Here is a 22,285-nt window from a genome sequence, read left to right on the forward strand (position 1 = left end):
GCAACAGAGCACGCACAATGTCGGCACTAGTACAGTGTATATCCACCTTTCGCAGCAATGCAGGCTGCTATTCTCCCATGGAGACGATCGTAGAGATGCTGGATGTAGTCCTGTGGAACGGCTTGCCATGCCATTTCCACCTGGCGCCTCAGTTGGACCAGCGTTCGTGCTGGACGTGCAGACCGCGTGAGACGACGCTTCATCCAGTCCCAAACATGCTCAATGGGGGACAGATCCGGAGATCTTGCTGGCCAGGGTAGTTGACTTACACCTTCTAGAGCACGTTGGGTGGCACGGGATACATGCGGACGTGCATTGTCCTGTTGGAACAGCAAGTTCCCTTGCCGGTCTAGGAATGGTAGAACGATGGGTTCGATGACGGTTTGGATGTACCGTGCACTATTCAGTGTCCCCTCGACGATCACCAGTGGTGTACGGCCAGTGTAGGAGATCGCTCCCCACACCATGATGCCGGGTGTTGGCCCTGTGTGCCTCGGTCGTATGCAGTCCTGATTGTGGCGCTCACCTGCACGGCGCCAAACACGCATACGACCATCATTGGCACCAAGGCAGAAGCGACTCTCATCGCTGAAGACGACACGTCTCCATTCGTCCCTCCATTCACGCCTGTCGCGACACCACTGGAGGCGGGCTGCACGATGTTGGGGCGTGAGCGGAAGACGGCCTAACGGCGTGCGGGACCGGAGCCCAGCTTCATGGAGACGGTTGCGAATGGTCCTCGCCGATACCCCAGGAGCAACAGTGTCCCTAATTTGCTGGGAAGTGGCGGTGCGGTCCCCTACGCACTGCGTAGGATCCTACGGTCTTGGCGTGCATCCGTGCGTCGCTGCGGTCCGGTCCCAGGTCGACGGGCACGTGCACCTTCCGCCGACCACTGGCGACAACATCGATGTACTGTGGAGACCTCACGCCCCACGTGTTGAGCAATTCGGCGGTACGTCCACCCGGCCTCCCGCATGCCCACTATACGCCCTCGCTCAAAGTCCGTCAACTGCACATACGGTTCACGTCCACGCTGTCGCGGCATGCTACCAGTGTTAAAGACTGCGATGGAGCTCCGTATGCCACGGCAAACTGGCTGACACTGACGGCGGCGGTGCACAAATGCTGCGCAGCTAGCGCCATTCGACGGCCAACACCGCGGTTCCTGGTGTGTCCGCTGTGCCGTGCGTGTGATCATTGCTTGTACAGCCCTCTCGCAGTGTCCGGAGCAAGTATGGTGTGTCTGACACACCGGTGTCAATGTGTTCTTTTTTCCATTTCCAGGAGTGTAGTTGCAATTACATGTAGACTGCATGGAAAATGCTCAAAGATTAATAATCTATTCCATTCCATTCTTGAACATTGGATGAAGATTCAGTAACAGATATATTAAATTGTAATGTATATTTTCATAGGCTCCTGCCACCATAAATATATGCTATTAATGTAACTCGTGAGAAAAAATTTATTTAGCTGGCACCACCAAGTTTGGGAAACCACACCAGTTTCTGTGATTCAAATTCATATGTTCAAATGCACTTAGACCAGAATTTACAAAGACACAAATTTAATGTCTTCTGCAAATTTTCAAATTTAAAGTGTATTGCTGGTAGGCAACGAAAACCTAGGTAACTCCATCTGCCTGTGAAAACCTTATACTTCCAGTAACCAGTAGCTCTGTTTTATAAAGAGAGATTTGAAAGCGCATGGCTTTCACTAATGTGTCAAAAGTAGGCATCTAATACATAGCTGCACATGTAGCACTTTAACTGTATCACTTTATGTATTTTTTTTAAATCATTTTTGGTTCACCTGTAAAATTTAGCAAAATGGAGTAACCAAGTTTTCATTGCCTACCACCAATATGATACAACAAAGAGAAGACCTTGCAATGACAAGTTTCCTTCGAAGAACTTGAGCATCCAAGTTGGTACATAGCTACACTTTTAGCATTGGTGGCAAAAAAAAGGAACAACAGTACACTGATTTGTACTGAATGGTGATACGTGGGAGATTTTCTTAACCTTCTCCCCTCCCCCAACTTACATTATAGCACATGATAAAAGTATGGTGTCGAACAGCAGAATGGCAATTATGTTCTAAAAAGACATTTAGAGCTCTATTGCTGAATTCTGTATAGCAATCTGCTACCTACGAAGAATCAGAATCCTGTGGGACCACCATGAATTGAATGGAAAGAAAATTATGCAGGAACAGAATGTAATGCAAGTTATTTGTTTTGTACAGATGTGTAAAAGTTTGGAAATAAAGCCAGGACAGACATAACAGTGCATTATTTAGCTATGATGAACTTCAAGCATGTATTTCTAAATTACCTTATCAACTGAGGCAAGCATACAGTATACACACACTCGCATGTAAATATCAAGTTAAAATACACTTAATAAAATGACACAGTCTCCCAGGCAGTGTGTACCATTTGCAAGAACTTTTTTACAGCTACATGTGACATGGAAGAAAAGTTGCGAATACATGCAATTCCACGACTGTTTTCATGGTGAACTCTACTCTTACATTAAGAAAAAAATGGCAACAGCTTCCGTATTTGATATACTTGCAAAGCACTTGAACAACTGGGAAGAAAACTGCAAAATGGTTTAAATCAAACTAGAATAGTTTGTTATGAAGATAGCCAAAGTACTTCTCCAACATTAGGGTTTACTGGAATGATCAAGACATCTCTGGTAAATGTGACTGAACGGAATACAAATTGATTCCTATTTCTATAATCTAATAATGTTGTAGTGACACAGTGTCAAGAGTACCCGAGAAGAATGTAAGTGGAAATTTTTACAGGTAAGCAAGTCCTGGAGTTTGGAGACAAGTGAATGACTAAATTTGCAAAATACTATTAACAACATTAAAACATTACAAAATACCATGAATATGCTGTTTGACAACATTGCTGTTGAACCTGTTGAGTTTATGAATAAAACTGAACGTCTGTCATTCAAGAAACTGAGAGTAAGGACAAAATATACTAAACAAAATAAAAAGCAGCGAACATGAAAAAAGTGTCAAAATGGTAGCTATACTGAAGCAGTAGTGCAGAAGTTTTCCCAAAGCGTACAATATTTTCCCCATTTTTCAAGCTGGTAGACAAATTAAGAACCCACAATCATTAGTTATAAACATTGAGATAGCTCGCTTATTCATGTTCTGCCTTACAAATATTACATTTCTATATCTAGTAGAACTTAAGTGAGAAGTTCAGACAAGAAGAGAATAGAAGCTCTTGAAATGTGGTGCTACATAAGGAAGTTGAAGATTATATGGATACATCAAATAACTAATGAGGAGGCACTGAGAGGAATTAGGCCAAAAAGAGTTCAGATTCAATTGGATGTAGGTTAACAACATAACGAAAATATAGATTACTACTTATCATAAAGATCACACGTTACGTTGCAGGCAGGTGCAACAAAATGACACTTACACATTAGCTTTCAGCCACAGCCTTCATCAGTAAAGAAATCTCTCTCTCTCTCTCTCTCTCTCTCTCTCTCTCTCTCACTCACACACACACACACACACACACACACACACACACACACACAGGTTCATACAAGCAGGCACACCTCGCACACACAACTGCCATCTCTGGCAGCTCGGACTGGAATGCAACTGCCACACAGAATGGAAGTAGCAATCTGGAGATGGCACGGAAGGGGAAGGGATAGCAGGGCCTGAGGTGGGGTGGAAGGGAGGGGGGGGAGGGGAGGGGAGCACTGTCTGGTGGAGTGTGCAGGGACTAGACTGCAAACAGCTACAGTGTCGCATGATTGTGGGGCAGGGAGGTAGAAAAGGGGGGGGGGGGAGGGGGAGGTGCAAGAAAGGAGAAGTTTAAGGAGGGAGAAAAAAAAAATTACGGGTGGGTGCATTGGCAGAGGCCGGCACAAAAAGAGGGTGGGGGATGAGAACAGGGAGAAGGTGATAGGACATAGGAGGTGTGAACTGTTGGGTGCTGGGTGCAGGGGCAGTAGGTTACTATAGGTTGAGACCGGGATAATTACAGGAGTGGAGAATGTGTTGTAAGGATAACTGTACAGTTCAGAAAAGCTGGTGGTGAAGGGGAGGATCCAGATGGTTGAGTTTGTAGGTTACATCAGTTTTGCTGCGATGAAGAGTCTTGTGCAGGATATACTACTGTGGAGAGCTGCATCAAACAAGTCTTCAAACTGAAGACCGCCACAGCCACAACCACCACCACCAACTTATTATTTCAATGTAGTACAAAAAATGTATTAAACAAGCAAGAAAACTCACCACTTCCAGACCATGCAAGTGTTGGAATGTCTGCAGTCTGAGCAACAATACTAGAGGCTATTTTGTCACCCAGTGCCCACATTGCCTTCTCTGGTGGACCTATGAAGGTTATGTTGTGTTTGTGCAGCAGCTCTGGAAGCTTTGGATTCTCTGAGGCATGACCCCACCCTGCCCAAACAGCCTGAACTTGTGTTCGCATAGCTATGTCAACAATCAGCTCAACATTTGCATAATTGTTGTTGTTAGTACCTCCAGGTACAGGTACATAGTGGTCTGCCATTTTTATGTACTCAGCATTCGCTGCAAAAGAAAAAAAAAAAAAGGTCACCATGAATAAGGAACAATGAAATCTACAACAACAATCAAATTGTTCGATCTGTGAGAGTTTTTCTGCTGTCAAATACCGTGTTACAATCAGTCATTATAGTAACCAAGTAATACACAAAACCAAATTCAAGTAACACAAATATGGCTCTATCCATAAACCTCTGAAGAATAACGGAAATAAGCATCTTGTGACTCCGCACGTAATGATGCAAACAGAATGTGCAACATACGTGATATACAGAACAACTGATGTGAGCGGTACAAACTAAAAAAACGTAGTGAGTCATTGTTGGTCTGAGTTTATTTAGGCGCGAGTCACCGATAGATGGCAAGGCAGAGACCGTCCTGTGTGCACACTTCCTACAGGCTGCCTTGGTGGCCGGCCTGCACTGATACAGTTGGCAGTAGATTTAACTACATACTGCAGTGACATTACACTCAGTACACTCACACTCACGTGCACAAGTAGCAGGATGTAGCTATCTTTCATGCATTGAAGCTGAAATCATCCTTGAAAATTTATTACTACAAATTATATTAAATAATTGTGTGCAACACAAAACAGATCTCTCATAATGATTCTACTTTCACTGTCAATTGACAAGAGTTCTGTACTTGTAAGTGCCTCCACACCAGCCAAAGAAATACGAATGAAAACAAATAAGTGTCATCCAATAATGTAAAATTAGTCAATAAAGATGGGTGAGAGAATTGAGACTTAATGCAATTGTGACTTCTGATAAGTCTCTTGTGTATATACACTGACTGGCAAGAAAAGCAACACCTCAATTCCTTACAAAAACTGAAATGATGTGCACTAGTGTAAAATCATCACCAATAAATGAAGCGAAAGGCATAACATGCTCCAGAAGAATTTCCTCTGCATATTGATGTGCGGTAAGGCTACGATGCTCCACGAAGATCGAATCCGTCCTTGCGGCTGTATTGATTCCTACCCATGCCAGCACAGAACCAACCTGAAAAGGCATCCTAGATGAGACTGTGCAAGTGGAACATCTTTCCCATGGCCTTCTCCAGACACTCTCTCTTCCGTCAGGTGATTGGAGGCCAAATCGTGACCCATTGGTGAACAACACTTGATCCCATTATTGTACTGTCCAGCCAAGATGTTCCCTTGCAAAACGTAGTCAAGCTGTGCAATGATATGTGGTGGGTCCAGGACCTGTAGCAGGTCTTCCAGACTGAAGATGGGCTTCTTCCAGTCTTCTTCGAACAATTGCTCACTAACATTGAACCCCTGAACCTGGCGGAGTCATTTTCGCGCTTCACTAGTGTTGGTTCGACGGCTCCAGTTGTAAGAAGCGGTCATCTCTCTCCGCTGTTGCTCTTCTCAGGCCTGTTCCTGGTCTCCTTGCAAAATCACCAGTTTCCCTGGACCTTCATACAGATCTGGAAATCGTGAAAGGTGTAGTCCCCTACACTTCTGCAACGTAATGCATGCTACGGACATCTTCCACCAAAGCAACAACTTTTGCAGCTTGTTCAGGGCTTAACAGCAAGTTTACTCCAGAAAGCTGATTACAACAATCACAAAAAGACCCTACAAACATGTGTGATTGAAAAAGGAACAATTCAGGGTACAACAATAAGCGCTAAAAGAGCGGGAAAACATTACTTGCTCACATTCAATGATGTCTTTTCCAGGTTGCATGGAAAAAAACAATTGAGGCTGGTGCAATAAACAGTCAACACTTCATTGTTGCTCACAAGCAAGGCCAATAACATAACCCTTCTCAAAAAACTGAAGTGCTTCACTTCGATGAAATAGATAATTCAATAATTACACATCATTTATTGGATGTTGCATTTTTCATGCCAGTCAGTGTATATACACAACTTAGTGGACAGAGCATCTGCCAAATGAGCACGTGACCCTGATCGAATTCCAGTCCATCACAAATTTTCAACTTTCACCACTGACATAAATCAATGCCCACTAGCAGCTAAATGCTATTAATTCCTTTGTGTAATAATAATAATTATTATAATGAGTACAAAAATTTTGTTTATGACTCATAGCCTCTATGTTCCATACATTATTTGTATACACAACAGTCATACATACTAGCTGGTTGTCCATTTTTTTTTTTAAACTAAAAAACAGTCTCACGCTCAAGAGGCCATTCCCTTGACATAACGGCAGTGACAGGTGTCCCGACAATGGTGTGTCCAACAATACTGGACACTTTTTGGACAAGTTTCAGTTCTGCATACAGTAACAGGATGTATGTATCCATATGTTGTCACATTTTAATTGTCATCATCATTTGGGCCCAGCTCCTATCCTAGTCTGATCTTATGGAGCACCATTTGGCACAAAACACAGTCACATCTCGTTCGCATAGTCTGAAAACTGGACAGCAGACATTACCTTTTAGGGGCAGTGGCTGTGCTCAATCTCTGACATCTTCACAATGTTTTCTTTCAACAGGGTAACATAAGACTGCATGTTGGTAATTCTCCAGAGGATGGGTGGCCAAGATTTCAGCTCATGGGCCATGCCCAGGCCCAAGTGCAAAGTGCTCTGCCTCACTTTACATTTCCCCCACCACCACGCCACGCTGTCTGAATGCAAGAAGCGAGAAGAGGGAGAAAACAGCGAATGTGCTGACATTTAAATGGTCGTAGAGTCACATTGCATGCGACTTTGTTTTGTATTTCACACTTCTCAACAACACAGATCACAAACAAAATAAGTTTTCACTATTAATTAATTGGCTTGCAGAAGACACAATATAGTTTTTATCTGGTACAAACTCTCAGCACATGCACATACACACAAAGTTTAACACAGGTTCACATTCAAGTTGCCAAGTAAACATGACTTGTTTAGTTTCATAAATTAAAAAAAAGGTCCATCACACAAAGAGGTCAACTGAAATATAGAACTTCTGCAATCTCATTATGGAGACTTGGAAAATTCATCTGAGGAAAGTGTTGTAGATGTCCTGGACAGTTTTAACGTGAAAAGATTTATCACTGAGACTGAAATTACTTTGCAGATCGATCAGTCACATCTGCACATGCACAGGACACTTTCAACTGAAACAGCAAACGGTCTTGAAAACAGCTTGAAAAGAGACGTAAGACTGACAGTGTCCTCAAAACCTTGCAAGACCACAATGAATTCTTCAAATCTCGCACTTTAACACCAGTGAGCTCTGGGAACTGAACTGTCTTTGTCAAAATGTGTCTGTTCAACATTGTGATTTTCTTTTTAAATGCATCCCCATCAAATCAGATAGAAGTTACCTTGCAATGTTTTACTGTGGGCATTGTGCAAACAAGACCACTTACAAAGGCAAAGTCTGCAATCCACTCCAGATGTTCGAATTTTTCATTCATCCATTCCTTTCTTCATAAACTCAACAACGGTGAGCTTTAAATTAAAAAATCATTCCAGGCATGTCCTTGACCTAGCCAATGTACTTTCCAGTACTATATGAAGTCTCCACACTCTTTGTTCATTTCCACTGAAAACCATTGGAACAATGGATGCGACTTCAGGAATTTTACTAGTAGCACCACAAAATCTTTTGAAGTGCTCCATGCCTGCAAATTTAGTACTTATTGATGAACAGAACAATGAATTTAATTGTAATTTTTTGCTCTTTCATTGACATCTGAAAGTTTAAATTCTCTCTGCATTGTACTGTAATTTCGTTTCATAGCAAATAAGTAGTACCCATCACTTATTTGAATTGAGAATTCTCAGCCCTGTCTTCTGTCATTCCCATTAATTTTAAAGAATTGTGGCAACAGACTGCTAAACTGCCTCTTTTTGTGCAAATATCCACTGCACCCGTGAACATCCTTCATATCATGGAGAAAGAGCATAAGGCAAACACTGCTGACACCACAATTCTGCCAAACTCACAGAGTTGTTCCAACAGAAGAATGTCACACTGCAATGCTAAGTGAAATGTCACCCTGTTCCAGGTACTTGCGAGAAAGACTGAGCTAACCCAAGTGACAGGCTGGGCTTTGGCATGCCTGCGGCCCACACATGCTGCATGTGTGAAGTGTGGCATGCTGTGGCCAGCCCTGCTCTAGAGTTTGATATGTAGTATAGTCTTCAATGACATTTATCCCTGTTACTCCTGCACATTTTCTGTTGCTATCTATCCATCTTCCATTTCATCGTCTCCTTCATTTTCTATTACCTCTTACACTTACAACCCAGAAAAGGACTTCCTTGGTCCTTTTATTACCCATATTCTTGGTTACCATCTCCCTCCCTCCCCTCCATTTCATTTTCATTACAGCTGTAATTATGTCTTCCACTCCATTATGTTCCTTGATCAATCTGGTTTTTTCTTCTTTTTTTTTGTCTCTTTAGTGATTCCCAATGTGTATCTCCAGATTGTTTGTTGCGCAACCATCAGATTTTGCATGGTTGTGCATCAGCAGTCCTTGACTCACTGCTGTAAGTCATACCAGTTACAAACTTTTCTTTTTGGGCACATTCAAACTTCCATTTTGAAAATTATGTTTGGTTACCAGAAACTCTCCAAATCATTTTTACTCTTTATGTTTATTTATTTTCTTGTCCTGTCAGTCGTCATATTAAACTACTTTGAATTCTAAAAACATTTCAAATTGTTCTACAACTGTATTATTAGTTTTTACTATTTTCTTTTCAAATTATCAATACATTATTTTTGGTTTTATTATTATTGCGTTTTACCCTTTTTTCCAAATCTTTTCTATAAAGATCCATCCACTGTTAAAATTTATCTGGATTTGATGTCAACAGTACATCAAAATGAAGGTGGTTCGGATTTGTTCCATGAACTCACATTTCTCCTTTTTTGCAGTTTAATAATATGGAAACACCATCTAGGGTTATCACAAGTAGTTTTGGTAATGTGGACTCTTCTGTCAATTCTGAATTTCCCAGTATTTTGATAAATTCTGATGGAATCTATGGCACTGACTTATTCAGGGTGAGTCACCTAACATTACCGCTGGATATATTTCGTAAACCACATCAAATACTGACGAATCGATTCCACAGACCGAATGTGAGGAGAGGGGCTAGTGTAATTGGTTAATACAAACCATAAAAAAATGCACGGAAGTATGTTTTTTAACGCAAACCTACGTTTTTTTAAAATGGAACCCCGTTAGTTTTGTTAGCACATCTGAACATATAAACAAATACGTAATCAGTGCCGTTTGTTGCATTGTAAAATGTTAATTACATCCGGAGATATTGTAACCTAAAGTTGATGCTTGAGTACCACTCCTCCGCTGTTCGATCGTGTGTATCGGAGAGCACCGAATGACGTAGGGATCCAAAGGGAACCGTGATGGACCTTAGGTACAGAAGAGACTGGAACAGCTCATTACGTCCACATGCTAACACCTTTTTATTGGTCTTTTTCACTGATGCACATGTACATTACCATGAGGGGTGATGTACACGTACACATGTGGTTTCCGTTTTCAATTACAGAGTGGAATAGAGTGTGTCCCGACATGTCAGGCCAATAGATGTTCAATGTGGTGGCCATCATTTGCTGCACACAACTGCAGTCTCTGGCGTAATGAATGTCGTACACGCCGCAGTACATCTGGTGTAATGTCACCGCAGGCTGCCACAATACGTTGTTTCATATCCTCTGGGGTGTAGGCACATCACGGTACACATTCTCCTTTAACGTACCCCACAGAAAGAAGTCCAGAGGTGTAAGATTAGGAGAACGGGCTGGCCAATTTATGCGTCCTCCACGTCCTATGAAATGCCCGTCGAACATCCTGTCAAGGGTCAGCCTAGTGTTAATTGCGGAATGTGCAGGTGCACCATCATGCTAATACCACATACGTCGATGCATTTCCAGTGGGACATTTTCGAGCAACGTTGGCAGATCATTCTGTAGAAACGCGATGTATGTTGCAGCTGTTTGGGCCCCTGCAATGAAGTAAGGACCAATGAGGTGGTCGCCAATGATTCTGCACCATACATTTACAGTCCACGGTCGCTGTCGTTCTACCTGTCTGAGCCAGCGAGGATTGTCCACAGACCAGTAATGCATGTTCCGTAGATTCACTGCCCCGTGGTTTGTGAAAACCGCTTCATCGGTAAACAGGTAGAACTGCAACGCATTCTCTGTTAATGCCCACTGACAGAATTGCACTCGATGATTAAAGTCATCACCGTGTAATTGCTGATGTAGCGACACATGAAACGGGTGAAAGCGATGACGATGCAGTATGCGCATGACACTACTTTGACTCAGTCCACCGGCTCTCGCAAAGTCCCGTGTACTCATGTGTGGGTTCATGGCAACAGCAGCTAACACACCAACTGCACCCGCTTCTCCTGTGACGGGCCTGTTACGGACCCGTTTGCGTGCTACGACCATACCTGTTGCATACAGTTGGCAGTAGATGTTTTACAATGTGCGGCACGTTCGATGCTATCTGTCCGGGTACCATTCTGCATACACCCTGCAGGCTTCAGCTGCATTTCGTCGACACTCGCCATAGATGAGTATCATCTCCGCCTTTTCAGAGTTCGAATACACCATGGTCACAGTTCCTACAACACTACACTATCACAGACGTCTGGTAACACGGTGTACTACAGTTGGTCTGCGTGCGGAGACAAATGCAGAATAACAATAGCAGCAAGCGCTACATGCGGACACTGCGACAGCTAGACCAAATGACAACAGTGCACTACAGCCACACTCGTAAACACGGTCATCATCGTAAACATGTCCCTGCAGATGCTGCTTGCCGACCGTGGCCCGTGTTTGTTACAACACGCAACTGAACGTCGGAGGTTTCAATATCTCCGGATGAAATTAACATTTTACAATGCAACAAACGGCACTGATTACGTATTTGTTTATATGTTCAGATGTGCTAACAAAACTAACGTGGTTCCATTTAAAAAAACGTAGGTCCGTGTTAAAAAACATACTTCCGTGCATTTTTGTATGGTTTGTATTAAACAATTACACTAGCCCTTCTCCTCACGTTCGGTCTGTGGAATCGGTTCGTCAGTATTTGATGTGGTTTACGAAATATATCCAGCGGTAACGTTAGGTGACTCACCCCGTATATTTTATATCTTTCTGTATACAAATATAGGTTTGTATGGACAATTTTGTGACAGTCATTCCAACAGATTTTGCTGAAACTGAGTAAAAAGCTTTCTCAAAATTTATGAATCCAGAACAATTGGCAAATTGCTCTGTTTTACAATTCTGTTAAAATCTTTCACATGGTCCATTGTACTATATTCACTTTTCTAAAGCCAATCTGTTTCTTTCACTCACAATATTGCAATATGGAAGAGTCAGCACAGAATATAATTCCTACGTGTGACTTTTCCATCCAATTAGCGAACATTCCTGACACCCTTAACATCAAAATATGCCATCATCATTCAATCAATGAACCTGGTTGATCAAACAACTCAACAGTTTACTAACAAGGGAACCTCCCCATTGCACCCCCCTCAGATTTAGTTATAAGTTGGCACAGTGGATACGCCTTGAAAAACTGTACACACATCAATTGAGAAAACAGGAAGAAGTTGTGTGGTACTGTGAAAAAATAAGCAAAATTTACAAACTGAGAAGTCCATGGGCCACATAGGCAACATCATGGACAATGTGAGCTCAGGAGCGCTGTGGTCCCGTGGTTGCGTGAGTGGCTGCTAAACGAGAGGTCCTTGGTTCTAGTCTTCCCTCGAGTGAAAATTTTACTTTCTTTATTTTTGCATGGTTATTATCTGTCCGTTCGTTCATTGACATCTCTGTTCACTGTAATAAGTTTAGTGTCTGTGTTTTGCGACCGCACCGCAAAACCGTGCGATTAGTAGGTGAAAGGACGTGCCTCTCCAATGGGAACCGAAAACATTTGATCGCACGGTCATAGGTCAACGGATTCCTCGACAGGAAAACACATCTGATGTATTCTATACGACACTGGTGACGGCATGTGCGTCACATGACAGGAATATGTTGTCGACCCACCGAACTTGTACACTTGGCGAATGGATAAAAAGATTCTTCTACCTTGCCCGATTTAGGTTTTCTTGTGGATGTGATAATCACTCCCAAAAAAGTGATGAAAACATAAGAGTTTGTCACATAAACTGAAAATAAAAAATTAAACTTTTCACTTGACGGAAGATTTGAACCAAGGACCTTTCGTTCCGCAGCTGCTCACGTTACCACGAGACCACGGCGCTCCTGTGGTCCCACTGTCCTTGATGTTGCCTATCTTGCGCATGGGCTACTCAGTTTGTATATTTTGCTTATTTTTTCACAGTTCCACACAACTTCTTCCTGTTTTCTCAATTGATCTGTTTTCAGTTTTTCAAGGCCTATCCACTGTGCCAACTTATAACTAAATCTGAGGGGGGTGCGATGGGGAGGTTCCCTTGTAAGCAGAGAATTACCTAACTTAAATCATTTAAGAAGAATTTTACAATTCCACAAATAGTTGAGGAGCTGAGTCATCAATAGGAATATAATCAAGACTGAGAACAATGGTAGATTTTGGACCAATGCTTCTTCACACACCCACATGCACCTACTTGGTTATGTCATCTTGGATGAATACATTGTATTGGCACTGCAGCTTGACTGGGGTTAGGGGAGAGTCCGGTGAAGGGAGTGAGGAAAATCATAACTACAATCCCTTCCACCACCTCCAAATGATACTGCACCATCCACCAATACAAGTTATATCCTAGCACAAGGTGTGCAACTCTGCTTCTGCTGTTTGCCGATACATGGCGACAATGGTAAGTAGCGGGCGAAAGAAAAAGATAACAGATGTCAGGCAGTTAGCTTGGACCTCGGTCAACAAAACCTCATTAAAACATTAGTCGATTTGTGTCTGCATCATAAAGTTGTTCTTGATTCAAAATGTCAGTTTACGAGCCTAATTCTTGTCATTTGTGGGAGGTGTTACTGGTTTATTTCAATATGAAGAAAACAGCAGCTGAGTCTCATTGAATGCTCTCAAATATGTATGGTAAGGACACTGTTAAAGAATGTGTCATGAGTGGTTTCAATGCTTCAAGAATGGTGATTTTAATGTCGTAGACCAGCGTAGTGATGGAAGAGAGAATGTTTTTGAAGATGCAGAATTGGAGACATTGCTGAGCAAAGACTCGCATCAAACTCAAGAAGAATTGGTACAATTGGCGGGAGTGACACAGCAAACCATTTCAAAATGTCTCACGGCCATAGGCATGATTAAGAAAAAAGGAACTTGGGTCCCGTGTGAGCTGAAACCAAGAGACATTGAACGGCATGCGTGTGTGTGTGAACAGTTGCTTCAGAGGCAAAAACGGAAGGAATTTCTGCATCGCATTGTGACCGGGGATGAAAAATGGGTTCATCATGATAACCCTAAACGCAAAAAACATGGGGATATCCCAGCCATGCTTCCACGTCGACGGCCAAACCGAATATTCACAGTTCCAAGATCACACTCTGTATTTGGTGAGATCAGCTCGGCGTCGTGTACTATGAGGTGTTAAAACCAAGTGAAACAATCACAGGTGCTCATTATTGAATGCAATTAATCCATTTGAGCAGAGCATTAAAAGACAAACAGCCACAATACAGTGAGAGGCACGATAAAGTGATTTTGCAGTACGACAACACTCGACTCCACATTGCAAAAGAGGTCAAAACGTACTTGGAAACATTAAAATGGAAAGTCCTGCCCCCACGGGCCGTATTCTCCAGACATTGATCCCTCTGACTATCACCTGTTTAGATCAATGGCGCACGGCCCGGTGGACCAACACTTCTGATCCCATGAAGAAGTCACTAATTGGATTGATTCGTGGGTCGTTTCAAAAGATAAAACAATTTTTTTTACCCGGGATTCATACACTGCCCGAAAGGTAGGAGAAAGAAGAGGCCAGCGATGGAAAATACTTTGAATGATACATGTGTAACCAACTTGTTTCATTAAAGCCTCAAATGTTGGGGAAAAAATGGTAGAAGCAAAGTTGTAACCATGTAGATCATTACACGACACTTACACCAAATCTCATGCCACATGGGTCAAACACTGTTGACTCAGGTGTAGGAACCAGCACTACACAACCTGTTACCATCACTGGCTTATGCTATTCTATCAGTGCAGAGCCACCTGTGAAAACAGTCAATCATTTAGCAGATCTGGTGTATTTCTCCACACAATTTGTGTGCGCATTACAACCAGCTGTCCACCCAAATGAAAGGCCATTATCGAAGTGAGATGAAGAGCCCAAGAGCAGAGTTTACCACCCAGTGGTGTACATGTTGTCAGGCACAAAATGGTCAGTTACAATGGATGCTTCACAATCTCTGTCATTTTTATCTCTCCCCGCTCCCCAATGCCAGGTTCTCTGAATTACATAGGCAGGAACTATCCTTCAATCCTGTTACCCTTCTGGCATCAATCTCTGCTAGCCTCTAATTCAATCACTTGCTGTGCCAACACAATATAGTTAGCTGGGGCATTGGAACTGTACATGTGCATGTGTGAATGAGGATTCATCCGAAAAGTAATAACGTTCTCAGTCTTCTTTATGTGTCTATCGAAGAATCAGCATCTCAACCATGTGGGTGAGTTATCACTCTTACTCCATAAACTGTTTATATTCCAACAAGGAATTTTCATTACCATATTTATCTAGTTTAGATGTACATGGTACCTTTAAGGTCCTCCGGTGTCACCATCACTACAAAGCGGACAGCACGTTCATTTTTAAACATCTCGTAAGACCAACGTCGTACAGATCTCATGCATTTCACAGCTGCGATTCCATTGTTTGCTATCAGCACCTGCAAAATTTGTTAACTTTTAAATATATGATAGAACTACAACATTTTACAACAGAAAATTATATAAAAAATACGATGTTTTTATATAAAACAAGTGCTACAGAACCATTAAAAATGAGCCAAATGTAACACCAGCAATATCAACTAAATGTGAAAAACAAAAAAGAGTGTGTGTGTGTGTGTGTGTGTGTGTGAGTGAGAGAGAGAGAGAGAGAGAGAGAGAGAGAGAGAGAAAGAGAGTTAAAACAAGAAAGTCATCACATATTGACCCATGAAGTTCCAGGAATGGATCAAGAAATGCAACATGAAAACATGAAGATACTCATTAGGCCTATGTGTTAACAATAAACCACAGTTTTATCCAAAGGAAAATTCACTTGAGAAAACTACAACATAATGGATCTTCCCTCGTCAAAACATTGGGTCCCTCTCATCCTGGATCTGAGTGACATTCTCTTCCTTTTTAATCCTCTCCAAGAAACAAACTGATAGTTTCATAAGCTAGGATAGCGCCATGTACTTTTGTATGTAACTATTGGCAGTATTCAATATTTGCCTCCTAATGACAAGCAGTGGCCAGCCATTCTGGCACCCCAAACCATCACAGTCTAAGTATGCCTGCTATTCCACTAACAATGCGCACTGCTAGATTGCAATCACCACAGAAATGTGATACACATAAGACTATCAGATAGCTGTGTACAGTCCACTTCTACCTGTATTTGCATCATAGCCCAGTTCAAAGTTACTGTCATTCTGTTATTGTGGCATTAGGTGTCTAAAAGGTACAATGAAACCAGTCTCATATCATCTGACAGAATATTGACTGATCTTGATAAGAGAGGGTGCTGCTAAGTCTCAGTGTTCATCATCTATTTGCAACCATAATTGCTTATTGCTGGTACATTTTTCTGCTTATCATCCAAGTGAGGTTTATTTGGCCCATTTTTATGAGGATTGTAATTTTCATAAATATATGTATGATTTCTATGTGCGCAAAATCAATTTAAACTGGGGCCCCGTTTTTCCTTTTTCACTATTGGGCACATATACACACACATCAAAAATAGTTTTACATCACCTCTGGCCCGAGCGTTCCAGAACCTGTACAGAAAGTGGGAATAGAGATCAACATAAACATCATTTCCGCCCTTTTTATTGCTCATGAAAACCACGCACTGCATGTTGTACCACCATACAGTGAGACCTTCAAAGGTGGTGGTCCACATTGCTGTAAACAGTGGTACCTCAAATACTCAGCAGCATGTCCTCTTGCATTGACACATGCCTGTATTCATCGTGGCATACTATCCACAAATCCATCAGGGTACTGTTGGTCCAGATTGTCCCACTCCTCAATGGCGATTTGGTGTAGATCCCTCAGTGGTTGGTGGGTCACGTCGTCCATAAACAGTCCTTTTCAATCTATGTCAGGCATGTTTGATAGGGTTCCTGTCTGGAGAACAAGCTGCCTACTCTAGTCGAGTGATGTCGTTATCCTGAAGGAAGTCATTCATTCACAAGATGTGCATGATGGGGGTGCGAACTGTCATCCATGAAGACGAATGTCTGACCAGTATGCTGCCAATATGGTTGCACCATCGGTTGGAGGATGGCATTCGTGTATCGCACAGCCCTTACGGCTCCTTCCATCACCACCAACGTACATCGGCCCCACATAATGCCACCCCAAAACAGCAGGGAACCACCACCCTGCTGCACTCGCTGGACAGTGTGTCCAAGGTGTTCAAGCCTGGCCATGTTGCCTCCAAACACGTCTCTGACGATTGTCTGGCTGGAGGCATATGCGACACTCATTGATGAAGAGAACATGATGCCAAAACTGAGCGGTCCATTCGGAAATTTGATGGGCCCATTTGTATCGTGCTGCATGGTGTCGTGGCTGCAAAGATAGACCTCGCAATGGACATCGGGAGTGAAGTTGCGCATCGTCCGGCCTATTGCGCACAGTTTTGAGTTATAACACGACATTCTGTGGCTGCGCAAAAAGCATTATTCAACATGGTGGCATTCCTTCCAGCAATAAGACGTAGGTAGTGGTCATCCATTGCAGTAGTAGCCCTTGGGCAGCCTGAACGAGGCATGTCATTGACAGTTCCTGTCTCTCTGAATCTCCTCCATGTCCGAACAACATCGCTTTGGTTCACTCCGAGACGTCTGGACACTTCCCTTGTTGAGAGCCCTTCCTGGCACAAAGTGACAATGCAGATGCGATCGAACTGCAATATTGACCATCTAGGCATGGTTGGAATACACACAACATGAGCTGTGTACTTCCTTCCTGATGGAGTGACTGGAACTGATCGGCTGTCGAATCCCCTCCATCTAATAGGAGCTGCTCATGCATGGTTGTTTACTTCTTTGGGCAGGTTTAGCAACATCTCTGAACAGTCAAAGGGACTGTGTCTGTGATACACTATCCTCAGTCAATGTCTATCTTCAGGAGTTTTGGGAATCGGGGCGATGCAAAACTTTTTTTCATGTGTGTAACATTCCATCAGCCCGCCCGGTTAGCTGTGTGGTCTAACGCACTGCTTTCTAGGCGAGAAGGCTTGCCAGTTTCCGGCACGAATCTGTCCAGCAGATTAGTGTCAAAGTCTGGTGTGCCGGCCAATCTGTGGATGGTTTTTAAGGCGGTTTTCCATATGCCTCGGCAAATGCAGGCTGGTTCCTCTTATTGCACCTCAGTTACACTATGTCGGCGGTTACTGCGTTAACACTTTCTCCATGAATGCATATACCATAATTACTCTACCACGCAAACAACACTCGTCTGGTGTGAGACGTTCCCTGGAGGGGGAGAGACTGTTGTGGGGTTGTGAGCCACTGCGGGCTATGGCGGGGACGAAGCCTCTCCATCATTTCTAGGTCCCCAGTTCCATGCAATACAACACAACACAACACGACATTCCCTCACAAATAATAAAACCAAAACGGGAAACCACTGCATGAAAAACTTTTAGTTACAATGCAACAAGTCTAGTTATGAGCGAAGAACAACACAAACATTAGATTTCAGATTAATTGATTCCTTCATCAGTCAAAAACAAAGGTGTGGAAGAAACAGGAATAATTCAAGGGTTATACTGAAAACTTGACTCAGACATAAGGTTAGGGAAAGAATGGCTGAAGTTTAAATTTCCATCTCTCCCTATGGTACTGTCCTTTCAGTGATCCAGTTAGCTGTCTATTTGATCACTGAATAGTCTTGTTACCTACAATCTCAGCCAGATTTTTATGACTAATTTTCAGCACTGTGTTAACGAACTGCAACTGCTATTCCTGCTCACTCCAAAATAAATGAATTACACTTACTTTGTTGATGACTTTCGTGCCACCAAACCTCCTAACAAATTCTTCTGGTGTTGCAACAGTAAAGTCCTTCTCTTGAAACCGAGGCTGAACCATCACTGTGCCCTGGGACATACTGGGCCTATAAACAGAAAAACAAACTGTGCAAATGATGCTACAATGCTAAATACAATATAGAATTCCACATGTTGTGAACCTAAGTCACACAAGTTTACACGTCTCAGTTCCCCCTGCATCTCAAAATGCTGATCTTCAACTCTGATTTGATAACCATAAAAAATTTACACACTACAGACAGAAATAGACAAAAAATAAAACAAAAATAAAATAGGCAATAAAATTTGTTTAAAAACTAATAAAATGGAATGTCTAAGAAAATTTGGCAGTTCTCTTGCTACGCTGCAACTGGACAATTACATAGCAACATTGAGCATGATACTTAGATTTATAGGTGAAACATACCTCTCCAAAAAATTACTAAATACCGAAAACACGCGTTTAAATGGGTATCAGTACAGATCTCTTTTTTTTTTTTGTATTACAAGGGCATCTTTGCACAAACAGTTGGTTAGTTGTAAAACAATGTTATCATTTTGAAAAGGTTCCAATGCTCATACATATATTGTGTAGCTGAAGGAAACGAATTTATTACAAAAAAGTTATGGCGGTCTGATTTTGGCGTCGAAATTATGTCTCTATAACCAGCAGTTATAATGTTTTAACATCACAGGAAAAAGTAACTACGCTGAAGTTGTGATCCAAATTTTCGGATATGTTGGGAGTGTATTTCTGATAAACAATGAGAGAGAAATGAAAATATAAGCTCCATAACAAAGTCATGTATTGGACATGTAAAACAGTTGAGACAATAAACCTTTTTTACTTGCAAAGTTTACACAAATAAGAAACAGATATATGACTGTGTGTCTGAAATTTTTCGTTTCAGGCGTCTATGAACAGCTTAATTATAAGATATAAACGAATGAAAAATAGCATGGTAATCAAGTACAGCAAAAAATCCACAAAACGAAATTTACGACCTGTTTTTGCAGGCAAGAAAATCGTATTCAATGAAAAGTTGAGTCTGAATGAAATTTGCTTTACGGTTAACTGCCTGTAACCATGGATTGCAATCTCCTATGAACATTGCGAAGTGGTCAGCACATATCCCTAAAAGTAATCTGACACCTAACTGCTACCTGGTTTTTCATAGACACGTTTTAAACAAAAATGAAAAAAAAATGAGGCATGTTTTTTTCTTTTCGTAACTCCAAAGTTATTATACACCTTTTCTATCTCGTGCATTATTATCGCAGAGTAACAATTAAAAGTTAAAAACACTGTTGCGCAGAATTATTCTCTCTAGGGATAAAACAGTAATTAACCAAAAATTAGTTACTGATGGCTCAGTGCTCATATACGTATTAGTAGTATTTAATTATCCGTAGCTTCCAAGAAAAATTTATTCACTATCACTTATGAATAGTTGATCAGCGCCTTCCCAACTCTCAGCTCCGGCAAATACGAGTTCTGCTTCACAAAATCCGAACTCAGGGGCTGGACTGCAGATCAGAAGGCCATTTCTGTTCAAACTAGAAGTTCTTGTTAAACATTTGAAAGACGTGTTGTACACACCAACACGGAACCTTAAGTGAGAAACAAAGTATGGGATACTGTTACCTTATCATTTTTTCGAAAAACCGTACGCGTTGCAAGAATAACTACACGACAATACAGATTCGCAACTTCTGGTACGAGCTCGGCTACGATTTAGGTACTGCATGACAGTGGGCATGGGATAGTACTTACGTCCTGCTATTGACAGTCACAATGGGTTCCCACGGCCTTCGTTCTTGCTTGATGTATGGCTTACGGTAGTTACCACCTTGCCTGTGGCCTGCTGATTGGATAAAAGGCTGAGCTCGCACGTGTCTTCCAATGCTTAACGGTATTATCTGTTCTTATGTGTATATTCATTAAAAATACAGTCGCAAGATGTGCGTCACTAAGTTACTAGCAGTCTCTCTCTCTCTCTCTCTCTCTCTCTCTCTCTCTCTCTCTCCCGGGGAGAGAGACCATAAAACATCCACATCCAATCACAGTATCCAGTGTTCTGAACCATGGCCGTCTGCAGAAATTTATACACGGAGGGGAGGGGGCATTTGTTTAAAATTACCATTTTTTAAAATTATAAAGGAGTTGGCCAGTTCGAAGTATTCATAGAACTATCACACTGTGGTCAGCCACGTAATGCTACAACTTTCTAAACATGAGTCTTATCGCCATCACGGAAAATCACCTATTGTTGTTGTGGTCTTCAGTCCTGAGACTGGTTTGATGCAGCTCTCCATGCTACTCTATCCTGTGCAAGCTTCTTCATCTCCCAGTACCTACTGCAGCCTTCATCCTTCTGAATCTGCTTAGTGTATTCATCTCTTGGTCTCCCTCTACGATTTTTACCCTCCACGGTGCCCTCCAATGCTAAATTTGTGATCCCTCGATGCCTCAAAACATGTCCTACCAACCGATCCCTTCTTCTAGTCAAGTTGTGCCACAAACTCCTCTTCTCCCCAATCCTACTCAATACCTCCTCATTAGTTATGTGATCTACCCACCTTATCTTCAGCATTCTTCTCTAGCACCACATTTCGAAAGCTTCTATTCTCTTCTTGTCCAAACTGGTTATCGTCCATGTTTCACTTCCATACATGGCTACACTCCATACAAATACTTTCAGAAACGACTTCCTGACACTTAAATCTATACTCGATGTTAACAAATTTCTCTTCTTCAGAAACGATTTCCTTGCCATTGCCAGTCTACATTTTATATCCTCTCTCCATCGACCATCATCAGTTATTTTACTCCCTAAATAGCAAAACTCCTTTACTACTTTAAGTGTCTCATTTCCTAATCTAATTCCCTCAGCATCACCCAACTTAATTCGACTACATTTCTTTATCCTCGTTTTGCTTTTGTTGATGTTCATCTTATATCCTCCTTTCAAGACACTGTCCATTCCATTCAACTGCTCTTCCAAGTCCTTTGCTGTCTCTGACAGAATTACAATGTCATCGGCGAACCTCAAAGTTTTTACTTCTTCTCCATGAATTTTAATACCTACTCCGAAGTTTTCTTTTGTTTCCTTTACTGCTTGCTCAATATACAGATTGAATAACATCGGGGAAAGGCTACAACCCTGTCTCACTCCTTTTCCAACCACTGCTTCCCTTTCATGCCCCTCGACTCTTAAAACTGCCATCTGGTTTCTGTACAAGTTGTAAATAGCCTTTCGCTCCCTGTATTTTACCCCTGTCACCTTCAGAATTTGAAAGAGAGTATTCCAGTTAACATTGTCAAAAGCTTTCTCTAAGTCTACAAATGCTAGAAACGTAGGTTTGCCTTTTCTTAATCTTTCTTGTAAGATAAGTCGTAAGGTTAGTATTGCCTCACGTGTTCCAATATTTCTACGGAATCCAAACTGATCTTCCCCGAGGTCGTCT

At 42.0% G+C, this 22,285-nt stretch overlaps 1 protein-coding gene across 2 annotated transcripts in view; it reads right to left on the reverse strand.

Moving 5' to 3' along the window:
* The window catches only part of LOC124545154 (acetyl-CoA carboxylase), a 259,301-nt gene that overhangs the window by 118,374 nt on the left and 118,642 nt on the right, over window positions 1–22,285 (reverse strand). For both annotated transcript variants that reach the window (XR_006967594.1, XM_047123987.1), the window contains exons 2-4: window positions 18,786–18,903; window positions 15,320–15,449; window positions 4,291–4,590 (exon numbers count right to left, since the gene is read on the reverse strand). Coding sequence is in view for 1 of the 2 variants with exons in the window: in XM_047123987.1 (XP_046979943.1) it covers window positions 4,291–4,590; window positions 15,320–15,449; window positions 18,786–18,896 (541 nt within the window). In the remaining variant the exon portion in view is untranslated. The remainder of the gene's footprint in view (window positions 1–4,290; window positions 4,591–15,319; window positions 15,450–18,785; window positions 18,904–22,285) is intronic.

Source organism: Schistocerca americana, chromosome 8, assembly GCF_021461395.2.
Source record: "Schistocerca americana isolate TAMUIC-IGC-003095 chromosome 8, iqSchAmer2.1, whole genome shotgun sequence".
In the NCBI taxonomy this organism is placed as follows: Eukaryota; Metazoa; Arthropoda; class Insecta; order Orthoptera; family Acrididae; genus Schistocerca; species Schistocerca americana.